Source organism: Amaranthus tricolor, chromosome 8 (genome assembly GCF_026212465.1).
Source record: "Amaranthus tricolor cultivar Red isolate AtriRed21 chromosome 8, ASM2621246v1, whole genome shotgun sequence".
NCBI classification, from domain to species: domain Eukaryota; kingdom Viridiplantae; phylum Streptophyta; class Magnoliopsida; order Caryophyllales; family Amaranthaceae; genus Amaranthus; species Amaranthus tricolor.
This window is the reverse complement of record NC_080054.1, coordinates 29,830,859-29,852,579: the sequence shown is the minus strand read 5'-3', so window position 1 is coordinate 29,852,579 and position 21,721 is coordinate 29,830,859. Positions and strand designations below refer to the sequence as shown.

General features: G+C 29.4%; 1 protein-coding gene across 4 annotated transcripts; it reads right to left on the bottom strand.

Moving 5' to 3' along the window:
• Window positions 1-2,371: 2,371 nt before the first annotated feature.
• LOC130820626 (agamous-like MADS-box protein MADS4) lies at window positions 2,372-16,203 on the bottom strand. Of its 4 annotated transcripts, none has more exons than XM_057686069.1 (8): window positions 15,756-16,203; window positions 12,785-12,869; window positions 11,329-11,396; window positions 10,664-10,763; window positions 10,027-10,068; window positions 9,600-9,659; window positions 3,190-3,320; window positions 2,372-2,707 (listed from the first exon to the last, which is right to left on the bottom strand). In XM_057686069.1, exons 1-8 carry the CDS (start codon window positions 15,938-15,940, stop codon window positions 2,602-2,604), a joined length of 777 nt encoding a protein of 258 aa, XP_057542052.1. In that variant the 5' UTR covers window positions 15,941-16,203; the 3' UTR covers window positions 2,372-2,601. The 4 variants fall into 4 exon arrangements, with proteins under 4 accessions (XP_057542052.1, XP_057542054.1, XP_057542053.1 ...); XM_057686071.1 differs by having other exon boundaries at window positions 9,618-9,659; window positions 15,756-16,199; XM_057686070.1 differs by having other exon boundaries at window positions 12,785-12,866; window positions 15,756-16,195.
• Between the last annotated feature and the right edge of the window lie 5,518 nt (window positions 16,204-21,721).

Genomic DNA, 21,721 nt, shown 5'->3' with positions numbered 1-21,721 from the left:
TGAAGAGACCGTCTCACACAAGAATTATTGATGTTATTTCAACACAAATTGTTGAGAGAGACGGTCTCTTTAGGATATCATCTTTTAGGGTCAGCCCCCCTCCCCCTCCAAAAAAAAAAACTAAAAAACACAATAAAAAAATAAACACATACTTAACATACTATAAACACCTACTTAAATACTATAAACACCAATTCATATACCATCATGACCTACTTACATACATAAACACATAATATAAATACCATAAACACCTAATAGAACCATTGTAAATACAGAGTTATTATGATATGTGAATTAGGTGTTTCTGATATGTGAAGTACGTGTTTACGGAAAAAGATAAATACTTATTTGATATATCATAAACATCTACTTTATAAAATCTTAAACACCTACCACACATACCATAAACATTTATTTCACATACTATAAACATTTACTTCACATCAAGAGAGGTTATGAGCATGTTTAACATGTTCGACTGCACAGGGACCCGAAAATTTTGGGATCTCAACATTAAATTTTGTAGTATATGTTATGTGTTTAAAGATACAAACTTGTTAGAAAATATCATAATTTTTGAAATCGCACCGACCTTCAAAAAAATTTGTTAAATTTTGCTCCACGCCTGCTTCACATACTTAACATAATATAAATACGTGCAACAAGTGACTTTTGTTTTTTTTAAATCTATTGGTCCGCTTACGAAAGAATCATCTTTCAAACTGACAATCCCTCATTTGAAAATTTGTGTATTTCAAAGAATTTTGGGCTATGTTTTTGGGCTTTGTATAGTTCCTAATACGAGTCTCACGGGTTTCGATTAACAGCTGGTCTTGGACAAGATGACATTATAATGAGACCGTTAATTTGGACCGGTTCAATTCGCGCGTGTAATAACCTTAAATTTTTTTTCATTTTTTGGGCATTTTTCAATTTTAATCTTAAAGGTATTAATTTTGACCTTAAAGGTATCAATTTTTAGAATTGATACCTTTAAAATCAAAATTAATAAATATCCAAAAAATTAAAATGTTGTTAGATGGGGAATTATGCCAACCCAAATTTAGTCGCATCCATGTTTTTGTGTTCGATTAATTATCCTATATTGGCCCACATGAGAATTCTTGTTTTTAAATTTAACTATAATAACGATTTGTCATAAAAGTATTTTCTGTTGCTCCATAGTCTTTTTTTTCTCTTTCTTTCCATGCTGCCGTTGTTTCTAATGGAATTTAAGTACACAAATTATTGTATAAGATCTCATGGAGAGAAGTCTCTTTTATATGGGCTAAATAAGCAATCTCAAACATATTATAAGAATCTAAACTCCTTATTTATAGCGTTTCATCTAGAGATAGAAAAATTATCGTTGTAATTCTTATTTACAAAGTTTTAAGAAAATCATGCTACGTTTGAAAATAATGATTTCATTTAAGAATTTAAAATTTGCTCATGAAAGAAAAAAATAAAATTTAAATTAATTTCACAATTATTTTAAAAAGCACTCATAGTCAAAATTAGGAATTTGAGAATAACATTCCAAACGTTATCATTATCAATTTCTTCATTTATAATTTCATAATTGTATCTACAATTTAAAATGAAATATATGTTTTCAAACACTATCTATCAAAAATTGATTTTATTAAATTGATTGATAATATTTTAAAAATTTTATTGAGCAAATAAAATTTGAGAACTTTTTAAAAGCCTAATATTAGGATTTAGGAGGTTGTTTAGTTAAGTCTAATCTTATATTACGAGAAAAATTAGAATTCTTTTAAAATGAACAATTCATCTTATATGAAACTATTTCACGATGAAACGGGTTCATATTATTAGTCCGTTTAGGCTATATGTACACACATAAACCAATCAAATTAATTAATGTCATTATGAAACCATTTTAGTTAAAAATATTGTGTAAAATAAAACTTAAAATTCTCTTATAAATACAAGGATGATGAATTGTTATACACTAACATTAAGCTAAAAAGAATATGTTGATATTTATTTTGTTATTCAAACTCCAACTATTTCATACTAAATTCAATAGTTGTCGTCTCAAAATATACCATATCAATGAACCAATTTAAGAAAGTTTTAATTGATTATTAATTAACTTAACTAAACTCTATCATAAACCATATCTTTTTTCAAATATATTTTTGTAAAAAATTGGACTTTTCATGCTTTCTAATTTTTTTTGAGTATAGGTTAGATTAAGGGGAAAATAAAAATTAAATCCAAAACCTTATAAAAAATTATGGTACATGATCCGACTAAGAAAAACTCGATACTCCATGCTTTCTAATTTGAGTAAGCTATAAATAGACTGAAAGATAATAAGATCCAAAAGACTGATTACTAAAATCTGTTACAACAATACTTATACATATTAATGATATACAAAAGCTTCAGTTAAGAAGGCAATGTTGCTAGCAATTGTTCCTGTTACAGACAAAGTTTATGCAAACTGCAAAAATATAACAGCAAATATTCTGGGTTCTCAATTCTCACTCACAAAACACACACATAATGAGTAGAACATGCCATATCAGATCAGATTACATTAGCCAAATTCGTGGATATTGATGTTCATGGTAACCAATTTGGCAAGAAATTGTTGACACAACTAGCTCCTCCCGCTCCTACTGCGGCCGCTGCAGCTGCTGCAGCCGCAGCTACTGGATCAGGCTGGTAACTGCAAACCCATAAAATATAATTTAATTTGAATTCGATTCACTTTTAGAAATCACAAATTTTCAAATGAGAGCATATCATTATGAGATTATCTCTATTGGACCGGCCCAATGTATATATTTATTGTAAAATGATCACTTATAACCTTAAATTGATCTCTTACAATTTTAAAGTTCATTTTTTATAGTCTTAAAATAATCACTTAAAGAAATGGGTGAATTATGTAGATCCGTCTCATAGTCAGACAGTGTCATACAAGACGAGCTGTTTGGAAATAAGTAGTAGGTATATAGTAATCCCACTTCTTTACCTGTAGGTGGTGAAATTGCAGGTGATGGTTACTACTTACTACCAAGGGTCGATCAGAACCAAGGATCTAAAACTATCTCTTTATTATACTATCGAGAGATAAAGGTTGCGTACACTTAAGTCTTAAGTCTCAACCCTCTATCGGTAATTAATACAAAATACAAAAGGACATACCCAATGTGCAGAGTTGGTTCGCATTCTAGAGGGTGAAAGAAGGCATCATCATGAGGTGGGGCAGGTTGTCTATCATAACCAACATCTTGCATATTCCATTGAAGAGAGTTTGCTTGACTTGCTTCAATCAACTGTATCAATTCATTTAAATCAACACATCAGGAAATATATATATATATATATATATATATATATATATATATATATATATATATATATATATATATATATATATATATATATATATATAATGTACATCTTTCAATTATAAGTTTATGCTTATAGTAGTTGTTCGTTATGTAACATATTTCTTGTACCTTTCATTTCAAATGATATACGTAGACATGTAATTAGATATAAAAAAATTCTATGCTGTTAAATAAGAGAGCTTTAAATTTATATATATATATATATATATATATATATATATATATATATATATATATATATATATAAAATTTATTACGATACTTCAACCATATAATCAACAATTAGGACTCTGAATATAAAATTAATTTACTACCCTTTCGATTAATCAAGAAAAATTTAACAACAAAAATATAAAATTAATTTTTGTGCTTTAACAGTAGGTTTTAAGCATACATTTTCAGTTTACTACCCTTCATTTTTATATTTCTCCCTTTTCTTTCTTTATAGGCAGAGCTCGGGGATGTTGCAATCGGCCACAACTCTCTAATTATTGAATTTTTCCTTTTATTATTTTTATAAGAAATTTTTATAAATTTTGGTCTCTTAAATAATTAAAGTCTAGTCAATTGACCTATTCTTGCATTAAAATTTAGCTTCATGATCGTTCTTCTTTTAAGTTTGACACACTTATTTAGCAACTTTTATATCGATTCTAAGAGTATTTCAAATTCAAAGGAATGCAAGTATAAGATTCAATCCAAACCATCTAAAAAAACTTTATAGCTATTTGAAAACCGGTAACTTTTATAACATATGAGCGAAAAAGTGTATTATATACATTATTTACAATTATAATTCCCCTAGTGCAAAAACTTTATATAAGCTTATAAATAATTAGGCTAAAATCATCGGCTTAAGTTCAGAGTTAAAATCTAAGGATTTGCTATGTATTCATAGCTTTGAATTAATCAAGAATCCCACTTAACAAGAATCTTAATCTGTTAGTTAAAACTCTAAGATATTTTAAACATAAATTCATTTTTGTCTATCACCAATTAGAAAGATGGTATTACTTAATAATGGACATTGAAAACAAAAACACATGATTAATAATGAGCTTCATTGTCACATACCACATCTCAAAAAAAAAAAAAAAAAAAAAAACTCCAAAATTCATTTTTGTTACCACCTTTTAATTAATAGCATCACCATTCGAAATTCTAAAAAAATGTAGCATTTCGTTTCAAATATGGATATCTTGAAACTCATATAACGTACTATAAAATAAGGTCGCATTGTAAAGATTTTTAAAATAATAAACCTTTCAGCGATATATGTAAAGGTATAAAAAATGCGTTTTGGGTCGTATCAAGGGATATTTTATGACCGATTTATAGGCGTTACAATAAACGCATTACCGTTTTGTTAGCGCAATCTCGACCATTATCGTATTTTTACTCTATGTCTTATATGTAGGAAAAATTTAGATGGTAAAATAGTGAATGGATTTATTTGGAGAGGAAGATGAGTGAATATGTAGAATGAATATTGTTCTTCATTGCACAAAAAATTGATTACATCAATGGGTATTTATAGTGCAAGTTTACTAAAATATCTTAGATATTTTTATTTTTTTAATTACTTTTCTAGGATCTTCCATTATATTATCTTAGATATTTTTATTTTTTAATTCTTTAGTTTAGATATTTTTATATTTAATTAAAATCCTAGATTTTTCTAGATTATTTTAACACTCCCCCTAATCTGAAAAATCTTGAATTCTAAGTTGTCTTCTGAACTCGATAAATTTATCAGTTGATATGGGTTTTGTGAAAATGTCTGCGAGCTGCTCCCCCGTCTTGCAGAATTGTAGTTCGATCTCTTTCTTGTCTACTAACTCACGAATGTAGTGATGTCGTATCTCGATGTGTTTTGATCTACTATGAAACACTGGGTTCTTCGTCATTGCTATTGTTGACATGTTGTCGCAGAACATTGTTGTTGGTGTCTCTAGCTTATGTTGTAGATCGATTAATATCCTTCTCAGCCAGACTGCTTCACGTGCTGCACTTGTTGCTGCAATGTACTCTGCTTCTGCTGATGATAAAGCTACTGTCGCCTGTTTTTTTGATGACCATGAGACCACCTTGTTTCCAAGCTGAAATACGTACCCGCTTGTACTTTTTCTATCATCCACGCTTCCAGCCCAGTCGCTATCGGTGTATCCTGTGAGCTTGAAATCTTTTTCAGTTTCGTACATGATCCCATAGCTTTTTGTTCCCTTAATATATCTGAGAATCCTCTTTGCTGCTGTTAGATAATCCTTGCTCGGTTCACTCATGAACCTAGATACGATGCTGACAGCGTTGACTATATCTGGTCTTGTATGTGTGAGATAAATAAGAGAGCCGACCAAGCTTCGATACATTGCTCCGTCGACTTTTGGTTTGCCATCGTACTTTGATAACTTCTCATTAATTGCCATTGGTGTAGCCAGCGGTTTACATTCACCCATGTTGAATTTCTTGAGAAGGTCTTCTGCATATTTCTCTTGTGATAGAAATATTTTTCCTGGGCTTTGTTTGATTTGTATGCCAAGGAAGTATTTCATTGTACCAAGGTCTGTCATCTCGTACTCCTTCATCACAGCCTTTTTAAATTCTTCGATCATCGTTGGGTGTGTGCCTGTATAGATTAGATCATCCACGTACAAGCATAAAATGAGAAAGTTGTTACCTTGTGTCTTGATGTATAGTGAAGGTTCACTCGGACTCTTGATGAAACCATGCTGGAGAAGATAATTGTCGATGTTGCTGTTCCACGCTCGGGGTGCTTGTTTGAGTCCGTACAAAGCTTTTCGAAGGCGGTGTACTTTGTCTTCTTGGCCTTTGATGACGTATCCCTGCGGTTGCTCGACGTACACTTCTTTTCGAGTTCTCCATTTAGAAATGCTGATTTGACATCGAGTTGAAAGACTGGTAGCTGATGCTGTGCTGCTAATGCCAGGACTGTTCTGATTGTCTCCATGCGGACAACTGGTGCATATGTTTCGTTGAAGTCGATTCCTGGTTGTTGCGCATATCCCTTTGCTACGAGCCTTGCTTTGTACTTGTTGATGGAGCCATCATCATTATGTTTCACCTTGTAGACCCACTTGAGTCCGATGACTTCCTTATCTTGTGGTTTGTCTACGAGTTTCCATATGTGATTCTTCTCAATCATTTTGATTTCTTCGTTCATAGCCTCAATCCAGGTTTCTTCTTGTGCTGCTTCTTGAAATGTTTGTGGCTCACTAGAGAAGAGAGCCATCATTGCTTGGTCACAATGGTAATCTTGTAACCATGATGGCGGTTGCCGATCTCGTGTTGATCTTCGGGCTTCTTGAGGTTGAGGAGTTGAACGTGATGTTTGGCTTCTTGAGCTTGGGAATGATCTTGTACTTTCAGGTGTACTTGGACTCGGAGATGATGGGTTTGTTGGTTGGTCTGCTCCGTCTTCTTCACTTGGATCTCTTAGGAGAGTATCTCCTTCGCGAGCTTCAGTTTCTTTTTTTTTCCACGTCCATTCGGCTGCTTCGTCGAAAATTACGTCTCTAGAGATGATTAATTGTTTAGATTCAGGCTTGTAAAGGCGATATCCTTTTGTTTCGTGACTGTATCCAATGAATATGCATTTTTCTCCCTTCTCGTCGAGCTTTTCCCGATTCTCCTTTGGGATGTGGGCATAAGCTACGCATCCGAACACTTTGAGGTGTTCTACTCTTGGCTTTCTCTTGTGCCAGGCTTCATATGGCGTTAAATCCCTAACTGCTTTTGTGGGAGATCTATTGAGGATATATACTGCCGTGTGAACAGCTTCGGCCCAATATCCTTTGGGTAGATGTTTACCCTGCATCATGCTGCGAGCCATCTCTGCTATAGTGCGGTTTTTCCTTTCCGCGACACCATTTTGTTGTGGTGTACGCCTTGCTGTAAGTTCTCTTTTAATCCCATGCTTCTTACAGAAGTTGTTGAATTCGTTGCTTGTAAATTCTCCGCCACGATCTGTTCTAAGAATATTAAGAGAATGCCCACTTTGATTTTCTGTGAGGGCTTTGAATTCCATGAAGTGGGAAAAAGCTTCCGATTTTTTCTCCAGGAAATATACCCACATCATGCGGGAGTAGTCATCTACGAACAGAAGAAAATATCTTTTTCCGCTAAGAGACGGATTCTTGGTAGGACCCCAGATATCTGCATGAACAAGCTCTAGAGGAGCCTTGGCCCTCCAAGGTGCAGTAGGAAATGACAATCTGTGCATCTTGCCATATATACAGCCTTCACAAATTTTTCTTTCATTTTTTATTGATGGTAGTCCAATTACCATTTCTTTTTGTTTTAATAGTTTTAGACTGTTAAAATTTAGATGCCCGAATCTCAAATGCCAAAAGGTGGATTCATCATTTATTGAGCTTAAAGCCAATTTTTCTTCAAATGGCAATTTTAATGGAAATATTTTGTTAGGAGCCATTTCAACAGTTGTTATTATCTGACCCTTATTTTTATCATAGATTTGACATTTGTTATTCTCAAATTTAACCATATATCCTTTTTTAATTAATTGGCCTACGCTTAATAAATTTTGTGCAAGTCCGGGAACATAAAAAACTTCATGAATTAATTTTGATGATCCATTTTTTGTTTTAACGACAATTGTTCCTTTTCCGGCGACATCTTCTTTTTTACCGTCGCCAAGTGTGATGTGTGTTTTAACATTTTCGTCAAGAGTGACAAAATAATTTTTATTGCCGGTCATGTGGTTTGAACAACCACTATCAATATACCATATGTCACTTACTTTTTCTTGTGCATTTAATCCAGTGTAAAATATTTGCTCTCCGAAATTATTATTTTCGGAATAATTTGCTTCTTTTTGTCGATACCAACAATCTTTTTCGAGGTGAGAGTGTTTTTTACACCTCTTACATTTATACCGACAATCATTAGTATTGTGGTTAGTTTTCTTACATAATTTACAATAAAGGTCAGTTTGATTATTTAATCGACTCCTTTGATTTTTAAAATTTCCTCTCCCCTTGCTACTATTAGTTGATGTTTGTCCTTTTTCATAATTTTTACAATGACTATTTTTATTTTCACCATTAGAAAATTTTAATTTAGCTTGAAATGCTTGTTCTAGTGGTTCTTCGTTAAATCTTTTTAATCTATCTTCATGTGCAAGTAGTGATCCCATTAATTCGGGCATACTTAATTGAGATAAATTTTTCTTGTTAACTTCTTCTATTGTTGTGGCAATAATGTTATATTTTTGTGAAAGACTCCTTAATATTTTTCGAATCACATTTTCATCTTCTATTTTACCACCATTTGATCTTATTTGATAAACTATATTAGTGACTCAGTCAAAAAATGAATGTATTGTTTCATTTTCTGCCATTAATAGATTATCAAATTCTCTCCATAGTGATTGGAGTTTAAAAAGAATTACCTCTTCGGAACCTCTGTATTTTGTCTCCAGGATCCTCCAAGCCTCCGTAGCTGTTTTTGCAGACATGATCGTTGTAAGTATTGCCTCGTCGACTCCACGATATAATAGAGATAGGGCATAGTTATCCCTTATCCTATTTTGTTTATATTGTTTTATTTTTGTTTCATCCCAAGATGACTCTTTAGTGTCATCTTTGGGTGGTTGCTCGTAACCTTCTTGTACTAATTCCCATAAATCTTGGGAGATAAATATTGACCTCATTTGCATAGCCCATTGTTCATATTTTTCTCCCTTAAATGTGGGAACCCAATTAACTTGGGGGTAATTAGTGGTTGAGGTCATTTTTTATTTTGTGGTTAGAGGTTTATTTTATTGTGGAGTATGTTGGTTAATGTGTTTAGGTTGTTTGGAGGTCTTGGTTTTAATTAGCTCTTGATACCAAATGTAGAAAAAATTTAGATGGTAAAATAGTGAATGGATTTATTTGGAGAGGAAGATGAGTGAATATGTAGAATGAATATTGTTCTTCATTGCACAAAAAATTGATTACATCAATGGGTATTTATAGTGCAAGTTTACTAAAATATCTTAGATATTTTTATTTTTTTAATTACTTTTCTAGGATCTTCCATTATATTATCTTAGATATTTTTATTTTTTAATTCTTTAGTTTAGATATTTTTATATTTAATTAAAATCCTAGATTTTTCTAGATTATTTTAACATTATACAACTCAAAAGGAAGTAATAATAAGAAATTAGGTGTATCGTACCGGCAAAATATAACCTACCCTTTGCTTAAGATTCCTATTTGCTTCATTAAGCATATGATCCTGCATCAGAAATAAACTATCAATTTGTTTTAAGCTCTTACACCATTTATTTTTAAAACTTTTTTTACATTAAGTATAAAAAATATATGAATGAAAGTTTAAATTACTTCAAAGTTCAAAGCATTTAAATTAAACCAAATTCCAAAGTTACGATGAAGCTCAAATATTTTTTTTAACACATTCTCTTAACATAAGCACTTAAATTTTGATTTAAATTTTTTTGTTTTTTAAAGGAAATCAAATCAAAACTAAAAATCAAAAAAAAAAAAAAAATCTTATTTGTTAATTGGATTTTCGTTTTTTAACCAAATAATTTACACCCAACTCAGAATGATTTACAAGGCGAATCCTAAAAACCATTAGTTACCTGCTTTTGAAGTTCAGTAAGTTGATCCACCATGAATTGAGTCTGCAAGGAAAAGATTGTAAAGCAAAGGTTAGGTATTGTTTACCAGGGAAGACCATGTGACATAAGTATTATAGCGTACTAAAAATTGACAAATTTCTAATATGCACATATAAACTATTATTGGCCATTGAATTCATAAAGTGTAGTTTCATATCAAAATCTTAAACCACCTAAATTGATCTTAAAATACTTGATATATAATGCGACATTTCTTATATTTTAGCGCTTAAGCAATTAGGTTTATTGTACATACTTAAAACCATTAGCTATGTTTCAATCTAGATAGTCATTTTTTGTCAATTTGTAAGATTTGTGTAGCTTTAAAAGCAAATACTTTATATTTCAATTATATTATTAAATAATATATACCAAAACTTTAATTTCGACAGAATTTAAAGGTCAAATATATGCAATTTTGAGTTAATTTATTATAATTCAAAAAGCAAAAATATAAATATTTGAAAACTTTTTAAAATTATTCTTTTATCAAACAAATTCTCTAATCACAAAACCTTTATATAGACTTCCCCAAGTTCCGTTGATTTAGAAGAGAAGCTTAAAGTCATATAAAAGTATTGATAATTGATCGAGTTACCCTCATTGCTCTGATCTGCTTCAGTGACATATCAAGCTGCCTTTCAAGAGCCTCAAGATCCTTGCTGCTTAAAGGACCCAGATCCTCTCCATGGAGATTCCTTAATGCATGCAACAATATATCATGTCTTTAGCCTTTGCACATAATCTCATATTTACAAAAATAATATTAAAAAATTCGACATAGTAACTCCAACTCTCGACTTTTCTACATGAATAATACTTTTTCTGGCTTTTAATAGTGACTATATTTTTATTTTTCACACTATTCAATGCATAATTTTAATCTTTAATATCTCTAATTTTATATGTTAAAAAATTCTAAAAAGTTTATATTATGAAAATATGTATTAAGACGTATAAAATAAAATTCCACTTGACTATATCTTACATTATACATAAAAAATATGTATATATGTCAAATAAGAGCAGTTGATGAACATTGTTTGCTATAATAACTGTGGCAACTATTAAAAATCACAAGATATAATAGATAAAGCTTTTTCTTATTTACATGTTTTTGATATGTGTTTATTGGGTTTAACTTAACCATGTACAGATTTTTATTTAAAAGGGACCTAGTTTAAAATTTTGCACAGGGCTCTGAAAAGATAAGGGTCGGCCTTGCAATTTTGCAAGAACTTTTTAGATGTAGCTTCATCTTACCTATGTTGGCGCTGCAGGGTTTCATAACGTGCTTTAAGCTTTAGATACTCCTGCTGACTACTTATTTCCTTCATAACAATCAATGATAAATAATATCAGTGAATTTCATTAGATAAGATATAAAGTTTCTACATTGGATTGAAAGGAATCATATATAAATCAAAGCAATTGCTAGATCATACCAAGAATCATTGAAAACAATTTCATTGTTATTGCTAATAAAGGTAAGATTGTGTACATCAGACCTCCGAAACTCATCCTAAATGATAGTAAGTCAACGATTTTGGAGTAACGAAATAGTGTACGTTGTTGTTAGTGACTAAGAAACAGACTTGCGGAGCTAGCCTCAGCTTTACCCAATCTTTTCATTGCAGGAACATCTCTTGATCTTTTGAGTCAAGGGATTCTTTGGCTGCATTTTCTTATATGGGTATGAATTGCCGCCTTCTTTCCCTTCCCAAACCCTGACCATAGTTTTTTATGAAAGGGATCGGATACACTAGGTATGATGATGATGCTAGTGACTAGTCGTTAATATCACTTTGATATGGTTGGATTTCTATCCACACCATTTATATTCATCATAAGTTAAATCAGTGCCGAAGTCAAGTAGATCCCACCGTAACATGATTGAGAGATTAAAGCTGTGCAACTAATGATACATCATGAAATATTATACACTAAAATAAAAATATAGATTATGAGTTAGAATTCCATCCCACCAATTAAATTCGTCTTAAGTTAAATTAGTTTTTATGTCAAGTAGATGCCACCATAACACGTTTAAAGATTAGAAGCACACTAGAATAAATGTATAGAGTATGAGTTAGAATTCTATCCACGCTATATATATTCATCATAAGTTAAATATTCCAATATCAGGTAGATATCACCATAACACATTTTTGAGATTGAAAATACGCAACCTTATTCTTAGTGATACAACATGATATATACACCAAAATAAATACATAGATTACTAGTTTGAATTCAATTCACACCATATATATATTCATCCTAAGTTAAATTAGTCCGAACATTTAATAGATTCCAACTTAACTCATTCAAGACATCCAACCTTATCCTAGTGATACAACATGATAAATAAACCAAAATGCACAACTATATCAAGAAATCAACACAATCAAAAGTCTGAAACTTGAAAATATATTATATATTCTATCAATTTAAATTCATCGTAAAGTATATCACTCTATATGTCAAGTAGATGTCACCTTAACACGTTTGAGAGATCAATGTATACAACCTTATCCATAGTAATATATTAAATTAATCCTCTACACATAGGAGGGTTTACCAGTCATTTTCTTGGTGATACAAATTAAAAGGTATGTTAATTAATATATAGGATTCATACTTTATATATGCTGAAATGTAAAATAAAAGCAGCAAATTTAATGATGATAAATGTTATCTACATAAACAGCATACATACCAGGGCCTCCCTAGAAGAGACAGTGTTGTGATCAGGGGCTCCATAGTTGCTCTTTTGATACTTCTCTAGAGTTTTCAGCATACTGCTACATGGAATATTTTAAAGATTATGAGTACGTAATTTAAGCTGATATAAACAGAATCTAAAGATACTCATCCGTACCAATATATACTGCTACATACTGCTACATTTGACTTTAATGTGATAGTTTTTTGGATCAAATGTAACAATCTCAGTGAGATTGAGGAGTAATGATGAATTCATTTCCAAGGCGAGCTTTATATATTATATAGCAATTCTTAAAACTATATATTGCCTCCGTTCTTCTAGAATAGCACCATTTGATTCAAATATGTGAGAACTTTTTGAGTTAAATTGCAGTATTTGGTTAATCAAGAAAGCTTTGACTTATCTGAAGAATTAATGACACTCATCGAATTATAATTAGAGTGTGTTTATAAAAAGAAGAAAAAGAAAAGAAGGATACAAGAGAAAGGAGACAAAGACGAATTTTCCATCCAAATCTCACCATCATGTTAATAAGCTTTTTTCACTAGTTTAGTGGTATGTTAATGCTTGCTAAGGACCAAAAATGCATGTGGAGAGGAAGTGTTTTGGTTACTCTTCACTTAATCTCAAATATTTGTGTTGAACTCTTAGCATTTGACAAGAACATGAGATTTAAATACTTCACTCAGATAAAAAAAAAAAAACATTAAAATTTTTCATAAAATAGTCAAATCAAGCACTTAAGTTCTATACACATGAAATATTAAAATGTGAGCTCCAATAACATATTGATTTATATGATGCTAATTTTAAGTACACAATATCAAAATGATAATCACTTTAAAAGGGAAAGCATGAGAGGTGAAGCAATTGAAGTAGAATATAGAGTGAGCAAATAAAATAATGAAGATTGAACAGATATGTAGCTCAAATTCCCATGAGTTCCAAGGAAAAATGACAAATAATTTGCTCAAAAATAAGCTTAGATCCAAATATATAACCCACCACAAAAATTTGGGTATGTGAGGAATTTATAATACTCCTCCATTTCATTTAATTTTCTATTTAACCCAGTGCGATTTAAAAACTATTTTAATATATAACAAATTCAAAGGCATAACGAGAGCAAGGTTGGCCCTATGAGGCGTAAAGAGGAGCCTCAGGCACATTCCAAAAATCTAGAATAAGCCTAACAAAAATTCATATTTATCTAATTTTGAGATTTCTACGTACTCTTTCACTTCTATGAAATAATTAAAGGCCCATAATTATTATCTTGTTTTGGGCCTCTCGAAACTCAGGGTCAGCCCTGAACGAGAGTAAAAGGGACAAAGAAGTAAATGTGATAATCATTAATCATTATGTTCCTTTGAATATGCTGTAGAATTAAAAAGCTTTCATTTTGATTTGAGATACAAATTTAAAGACACAAAAGAGTATATGCTAAAACTGTTAGATTTTTTCTTGCACTAAAAGATCTTCTAAAAGGATGAAGAAATCACCGAAAAAAATAAGACAAGAGCCTGATGTCATTGTTGAAGACATAAGAGAAGTACATGTTTAGCTTTAAGTTTACACACAAATGAGAAATAAACTCATACTTTAATCTCCTTTTACCTTTATGATATTTAGCATAATTTGATGATAACTCATTTATGAACTTTTATCAAAAAAATAGGAGTACTAAAGACTGATGATTTCATATCAGAGACTAACCAAATGGATCTTATAATATATCAAACATAAATTTTTCAGAAAAAATGCTAAAAATATGATAAGATGAGGCATCACAAAACCCAAAACATAGATATTTTAATGTTATTTTAAATTGTCATTTCAAGAAACAAAAAAAGGTTAAAGACAGTCTTAAAATCCAGAAAATAATCAAGCAACTCAATTTGGATTTATTATGAAAATCCATTGGGTTTATATGTAGATCTAATCTTTCTAAGAAGGTAACAATTTACACAAAAAATAATGAATAGTTTCGTAAATCTCAGATCTATGGAGATATAGCACTGAAAATCTAAACCCAGAAAATCAAAAACCCTAGGGATAAAAAACTGAAGATTTTTGCAGCAATTATTATAAAATGAATAAAAATTTAAAAATAAAAACCCCCAAATCTAGCTTTTAAGCACTTTTTAATTAAAACCCAAGAAAGATTAGTAAAATATAAGATGACCAAATCCCAATTTATAATTGAGTAATCATTTAATTAAAGATTACCCAAAACCTAGGATGAATAATAAAGAAACCCTAAAAGAACAAAAAAAATATAAAAATAAAAAATTGGGCCCAGTGAATAATGCTCTATTCTCAACTTTAAAAAAATAAACCAATGAGAAAAATGACTTGACAACCAAGATCTTAAAAAATAATAAAATGGGAAAATAAAAATAATGAATTTGGATTTATAATAGAAGAAAAGGATGAAGCTTGGTAAGGGAAGAAAAGGAACGAAGAAGCTTGATAAAGCTAATGCCCAGTTTAGTTTTTGCAGAAAGATGGAACAAAAAAACCTAAAAAGAAGTTTGTGAAGTTGAAGCTATTGTTGGTAAAACCAAACAGAGTACAAATATTACAAGGAAACAGATCTAATGCTAAAATTAAACCCAACACACAAAAATGAAAATTTTTAAGGAAAAAAATTAATAAAATAAAAAGAAAGAGAACCAAACTCCCATAAAAATATATACAAATATAAGCTAAACACAAAAAAACTGCTAAAAACACTGAGACATTCTCCAAAATGGAAACCTATGCCCATCTTTCCCTTCTTATTTCTCAAGATCCTTACAAATTCATACCAAAATTTTATGGGGAAAAAAACCCAAAAAGGAGTAAACTTTATTGATAAAAATTAAATATTTTTAGTAATAAAAATGATTTTTTGAAATTATAATTAATTTCAAATATTAGTAATAAAAATAAACTAATAAAATATTAGTATATATATTACCTAGGGCTACTGCAAAATTCATACAATTTTCCTCTATTGGAGAAGATGATGAGAGCAACTTCAGCATCACAAAGTACAGAAAGTTCATAAGCTTTCTTCAAAAGCCCATTTCTTCTCTTTGCAAAGGTTACTTGTCTATTGATCTTGTTTTCTATCCTCTTCAATTCTACTCTTCCTCTTCCCATTTTCTTACTTTCTCTCTCTAGTTTCTCTCTCTAGTTTCTCTCTCAAGACTCAATTTTTTTCTTTGGTTTGTCCAAATAATAAGAAAGATGGCTTCTTTGAATATGATGCTCATGATTTTTCTTTTTCTTTTTTATGTAAATAAGAAATGAAAAAAAGGAGGTAGCTTTTTGATGTAGAATTATAATCATAGCATTTTGTAGGTTAATTAATAATTTATACTAGTAGATTTTTTTATTTTTTTGGGTGGGAGGAAAAGAAGTAATAATGTCATACTAACTTGTAGGAGTAATAATTAAGAAGATCGATGTCTTTTTAGTTTTTCTTGAACTTGTCTTAGGTAAGATGTATTGAGCTTATTGATCAATCGATGTGGTCATTACATTAGAAGTAGAAGGTACTTATATTTCTTGAGTTTGCCATAAATTTAATTTTTGGTTTGATTAAATAATTTGTGATAAATAATAACCTTAAAATTTAGGGTTTTATGAATTATAATTTTAATGTTTTTTTGAATTACAATCATTAAAGTATTAATGTGTACGATATTCAAGTCAAATTAAAGAATTCTGACCACTTAACTTAAAATTTCAACCACTAAAATGGTGAGAATCTTGTGATTTGGCTTGAACACTATAAGCAAATGACATTTTGGTGATTATAATTTGCAAAAAAAGCATTAAGACTGTTTTTACAAAAGACCTAAAATTTTAAGATTTTGATTCGCAAATAATTCTTAGATATTAAGACAAAAAATTATATATTGTAAATGATATAAAAAGGTAGAAAAAATGGGTGGGTATTAATTGACAAAAGTGAAGATAAAATTTCTACACAAAATCAAAATTAATATGACAAACTAAATTGAATCATATAGAAAACTTAAAGGGACGGAGAAGCTAAGCATACACTTATGAAAAGTATTACTCTTAAAATGTTTATGTTTAAGACTTATAAATAATTAAAATAATTATAATTATAATTATAATTATAATTTCAAAATGAAAAAATGAAAAAATGATCTTAACTTTGATTAATTTTCCCTTTATAATTCTATGAGTTTGACTATTTGAGTATAAGTGTTACTCTTTAAGTAGCCTAATAATCTTAATGATGCCTCAACTACTGTTTTATTTGATGGCTGATAGCTTTTCCATTAATTGAATATACTGTAGTTACCCTAATCCTTTAAATTAGAATGGGTATTAACATTCATTTTCTATTGTGTACAAAATCAAATCCACTATTAAACTTTTGTACTTATAGAACTAAGTATTAATATAATTATTTAATCATAATTAAATGGTTAATTCAATCCTTATAAATTCACTGATGGCACGATATTGCCTGAAGACTATTTCCCCCTCTTTTTTTAATTGTGCTCTTGAACACATGTGTTGACCTGCCGTTTCTCTAGAGTCTATATATGTCGTGATAATTTTAATTTTTCAAAGGTTATATTTACTTTTTTATAATTTTTAAACTATGCGATCGAGATTCAATATCTATATATATTTATTTCATTAAAAAAATATTTATGATAAAATATTATACGTCAAATTGAATCTAACATGATCCATAAAGATATTTTAACTTCAACAAATACACCAAAGATATGTATTTCATAAGTTTGTTTTTTCCTAAATAGAATATTTTTTATGAAAAGATAACTAGAAATGTATTAAAATAGGAGTATAAGATAAAAACGTTATTGGTCAAAGATAAATAACAAAAAAAACAATCATTTAAATTGTCTTACATCACCTAAAATCACATAAATAAACCCTATGTTTGAATGGATTAAGTAAATTCAACTTCAATAGCCCTTATTTTATTACTGAAGAGCATCATGCATGCTGAAAAAGGTTTTCCTATTTTATAGAGTGTGAATGATGCACTTAGAGAGATTTTTTATATATATATAATAAAAATATGTATAAATACAAAATTTCAGTAACAGAGTAAGTGATAATAATTTTTTTTTAATCTAAATAAGTGGTGCATTTATGATTTTAACTACGGGATCCTTGATTACAATAATTAGAGGTGTCCCTTTGATTTTATTACACAATACACAAAAAGTTATCAATTCGATTTTAGTAATGTAGCAAAATTAAAGATACGGAGGATTAGGAAAATAAAAGCTACGAGGAGTGGCAGGTGGATAGGACCGGATAAGATCTCATATCACCACATATTCACTTTTTATGGTAGGTAAAAATTTTTATTCTCATATTCACTCACTGCACATCAAATTCATACATATATTCTCCCTAATTAGAATTCAAAATCCATATTATTTTACCTAGATATCCATTTCTAATTTTATTTTTGATGCATACACAAATCACAATTAAAAACTGATGTGAATTTTACAAAAATTAAACATAATGTAGCTAAGCTAATCAATATTTGTATGACGGATTGACGGTTGGAGTCTGAAGTGTGGGATGAGTGTTGGAGTACAATTGATTGATTGGATTGGGTTGGATTGAATTGGGTCGGATTGGGTACAGGAAGTTCAAGTTTGGAGGAAACAAGAAAAATAAGCAAGGAAACCTTAAAATACCCGAGAGTTATTAGACACGTGTCGATTTATGAAACGTGCAAGTCACTGAATAATCCACTTTATTATCCTTCTACATTTGCGGGTTCGGCTAATCATGTCATCTTACCTTAAAGAATTGTTTGAGTGGACCAACATGCCCCTATTATTATTCCCTTCTATCTACCCTAATAATCTCATTTGATTCTTCATATTTGACAATACAATAATTCTGTCGTTAATTCCTTTAATTGTAATTATTAAAAATTATAAAAAAATAATATTAATAATTTTTGTATTGAACGAATTAAACAAGATTTTATTCAACTATGTTATATGACTTATAGGATAAGAATAAAATACAAATTAAGAGTCATCGATAAATAATGTTCATTGTCAAATGGAATTATTAAGGTCAACAAAAAGAAGTAATTGATAATTTGTGATCTATAGAATATATATAATTACTATTTTTAGGATTTTATTTATTAGAATATATTTTTATCTTAGTTGATTTTTTTACTTGATATCAACTTAGCCTATTAAAATTTATGTTGTACTATTATTTGTTTGATTTATATTTTCTCTTCTCTTTCCCGTCCTTCGGTGACGATCATGCATTTCTATTTCATGCAACTGGTTAGTTTCCCCAAATTTTTAAGCTTTAATCTATAATATATCATGTAATTCGATTCAAGTTCTAAATTTATATTTATTTTTTATTTTTTTCTATAACAAAATTTATTCTCAATTTTACTTCGATTTTGTTATAATTACTTATGTGAATCTTTTATTGGAGGTACGTGATATTTGGAATTGTTACATTATACACATTGCAAATCAAAGTGAAATGATTTTCAAATATTGTATTTTAAATTCTAAATGACAAGTGAAAATAAAATTATTGAATGAAAAAGGGAATAATTGGTATACATCAATGTATTAATATCTTTCATCAAGAATGAAATGTGGCCACCAACGAATTTCCGTAGCAAGTGATCCATAAAAAAAAGGTCCCCTCACCATCATAAAGTCACCTTTCATAGACTTGCATTTGCTTTTGGCCTACTCTATTGAAAACAACCCTTCATATCATCATATCATTCCTCAACCTCAACTCTTGATTATTGCATAATTATATTCCTCCATTTTTTAGTTAGCATCATTTTTCTTATTTGACTTTCATCTACCCTAAGTTATATCATATTCACTTTATTTTAATTTTACATAGTTGTTAATACATAATAAAATATTATTATTGTCTTTAAATTACGACATGAAGTGTATAGTAATGAAGCAATTAAATATTATAATGAATTAGGAGTATGTATTAGGATAATTATTAAGTTACTTAATGACATGAAGTATACAGTAATGAAGCAATTAAATATTGTGAAACATATAAAAATAGAAAACATAGCAAATATTATTAAACGGAGAAAGTATCAAGTGTAAGGTATATCATTTCTTTTTTTAGTTAAAAATTTACCTTATTATACTATATGACCCATTATTTGACTTTTTTGGGTTGATTATAGGATAGATTGAGGGAAAGGAAGACCTTGTGAGAATTGAACTTAAGATCTTACATCAAGAAAAAGTTAATTACTTTAGCTGAGACAAGACTCGATTCTCTACTATACAACTCTTATACAAGGTAATATTCTTCATTTTTTCCACTCTAATAATTTGTTTGCAATCGTACCCTAATTGAACACAACTAAAAAAAGAAAATACAATACTAACTTGAGGTCAGATCGTCTGTCGGTGAGATAAGCTCAAAACAAGAAGATCATCATATGCTAATAACTTGTATTAGTTACCTAATTAACCCGTGTATAAGGCGATCTTCACATACAAAATTTGTGTAGTGACTTTTGATTTTTATTGATAGTTTGGATTCCTTCTATTTTTTATTTTGACACACTTTTAATTTATACTCCCTTCTATTCATGAAATGTGTCTCATTTGATTTTTTTATTATTTTAGGTGGCCAAATGGGACTAGATGTGAAAGTAAAAAATGTAGTGTTTTTAAATTTAAATAGGAATAAAGTGGGGTTAGTAAGTGTAAAGGCGTGAAAAAGTTAAGTTTAATAAAGGTAAATTGACAAAGTTAAAATACCAAAAATAAAAATAAGACATTTAAGATGACTTCACCAAATAAAGAAATGAGATAATTATGGTGAATAGGAGGAGGTATTTGTTTATCAAATTTAATCTTGCACTTTTTTATTTTCTTATCCACAAATGTATTTTCTCTCTTATTCTCATAAATATTTATAATCCGTGTCTACTTAATTTTTGCTCTTATTTAATAAATACAAATTAATAAATTATTACATCAAATTCAAGGGAACACTTGAAGTAATTGACACATTAAAACTCAGTCCTCCATGGTTGAAAATAGTAAACGAGAAATTTAGTAATAGTCCAAGTAAAGATCAAACAATTGCAATTGATTGCCTGTGGGCCCTCTTGCACATGTTCATATCACTCGAAGGATGGTTGCAGACTGCACTAATTACTCCATCTTCTTTCAAAATTGCTACTCCTGTGAATTTAATAACAATAATTTCACATTCTCTTTTTTAACTTAAATAAATATAAGTATTTATTTTCTATTTTCATCTTATTTTGCATATTTTTCTAATTCACTTATTTTATCTCATCTACTAACCACAAAAACTCAAAGAGTGTAAAAAAAAATATTCGGACAAATTAAGTATTGGTGTATAGTGTAAAATTTTAAATTAAATCTTCTAGGTATTTTAGATTTGCGGTAAGTAGAGTAGTATATAATTAAAGAGCATTTTTATTATAAAAAATGTGTATTTAAGTCGTGTATTATACTACAACTCGGCTTGTATAATATTATCTCATCATAAGATAGACTCATATAGTTAGCCCAAAATTATAATTGATTATTTTAATATTGTAAGTGATCACTTCAACACGTTAAATATACATATATATATCAGCCCAATAAAAATAGTCTCACCATAAAATTATAAAATTATTTCCTTTTAAGAATTTGTGAATATGTTATGCATATTATTAAAAGAGCTTCCATTGGAATAAAAACATATGACCAATTTATATGGGAAATTAGCTCGATTGCTTTGGGTATGCATAGACGTTTAGCGTACTACTTCTTCATTTATTTATTTACTTCAGTAGTAACATTTGACTAATTTATTGTTTTTCAATTATTGCAACTAATAAAAATTATAAATAAA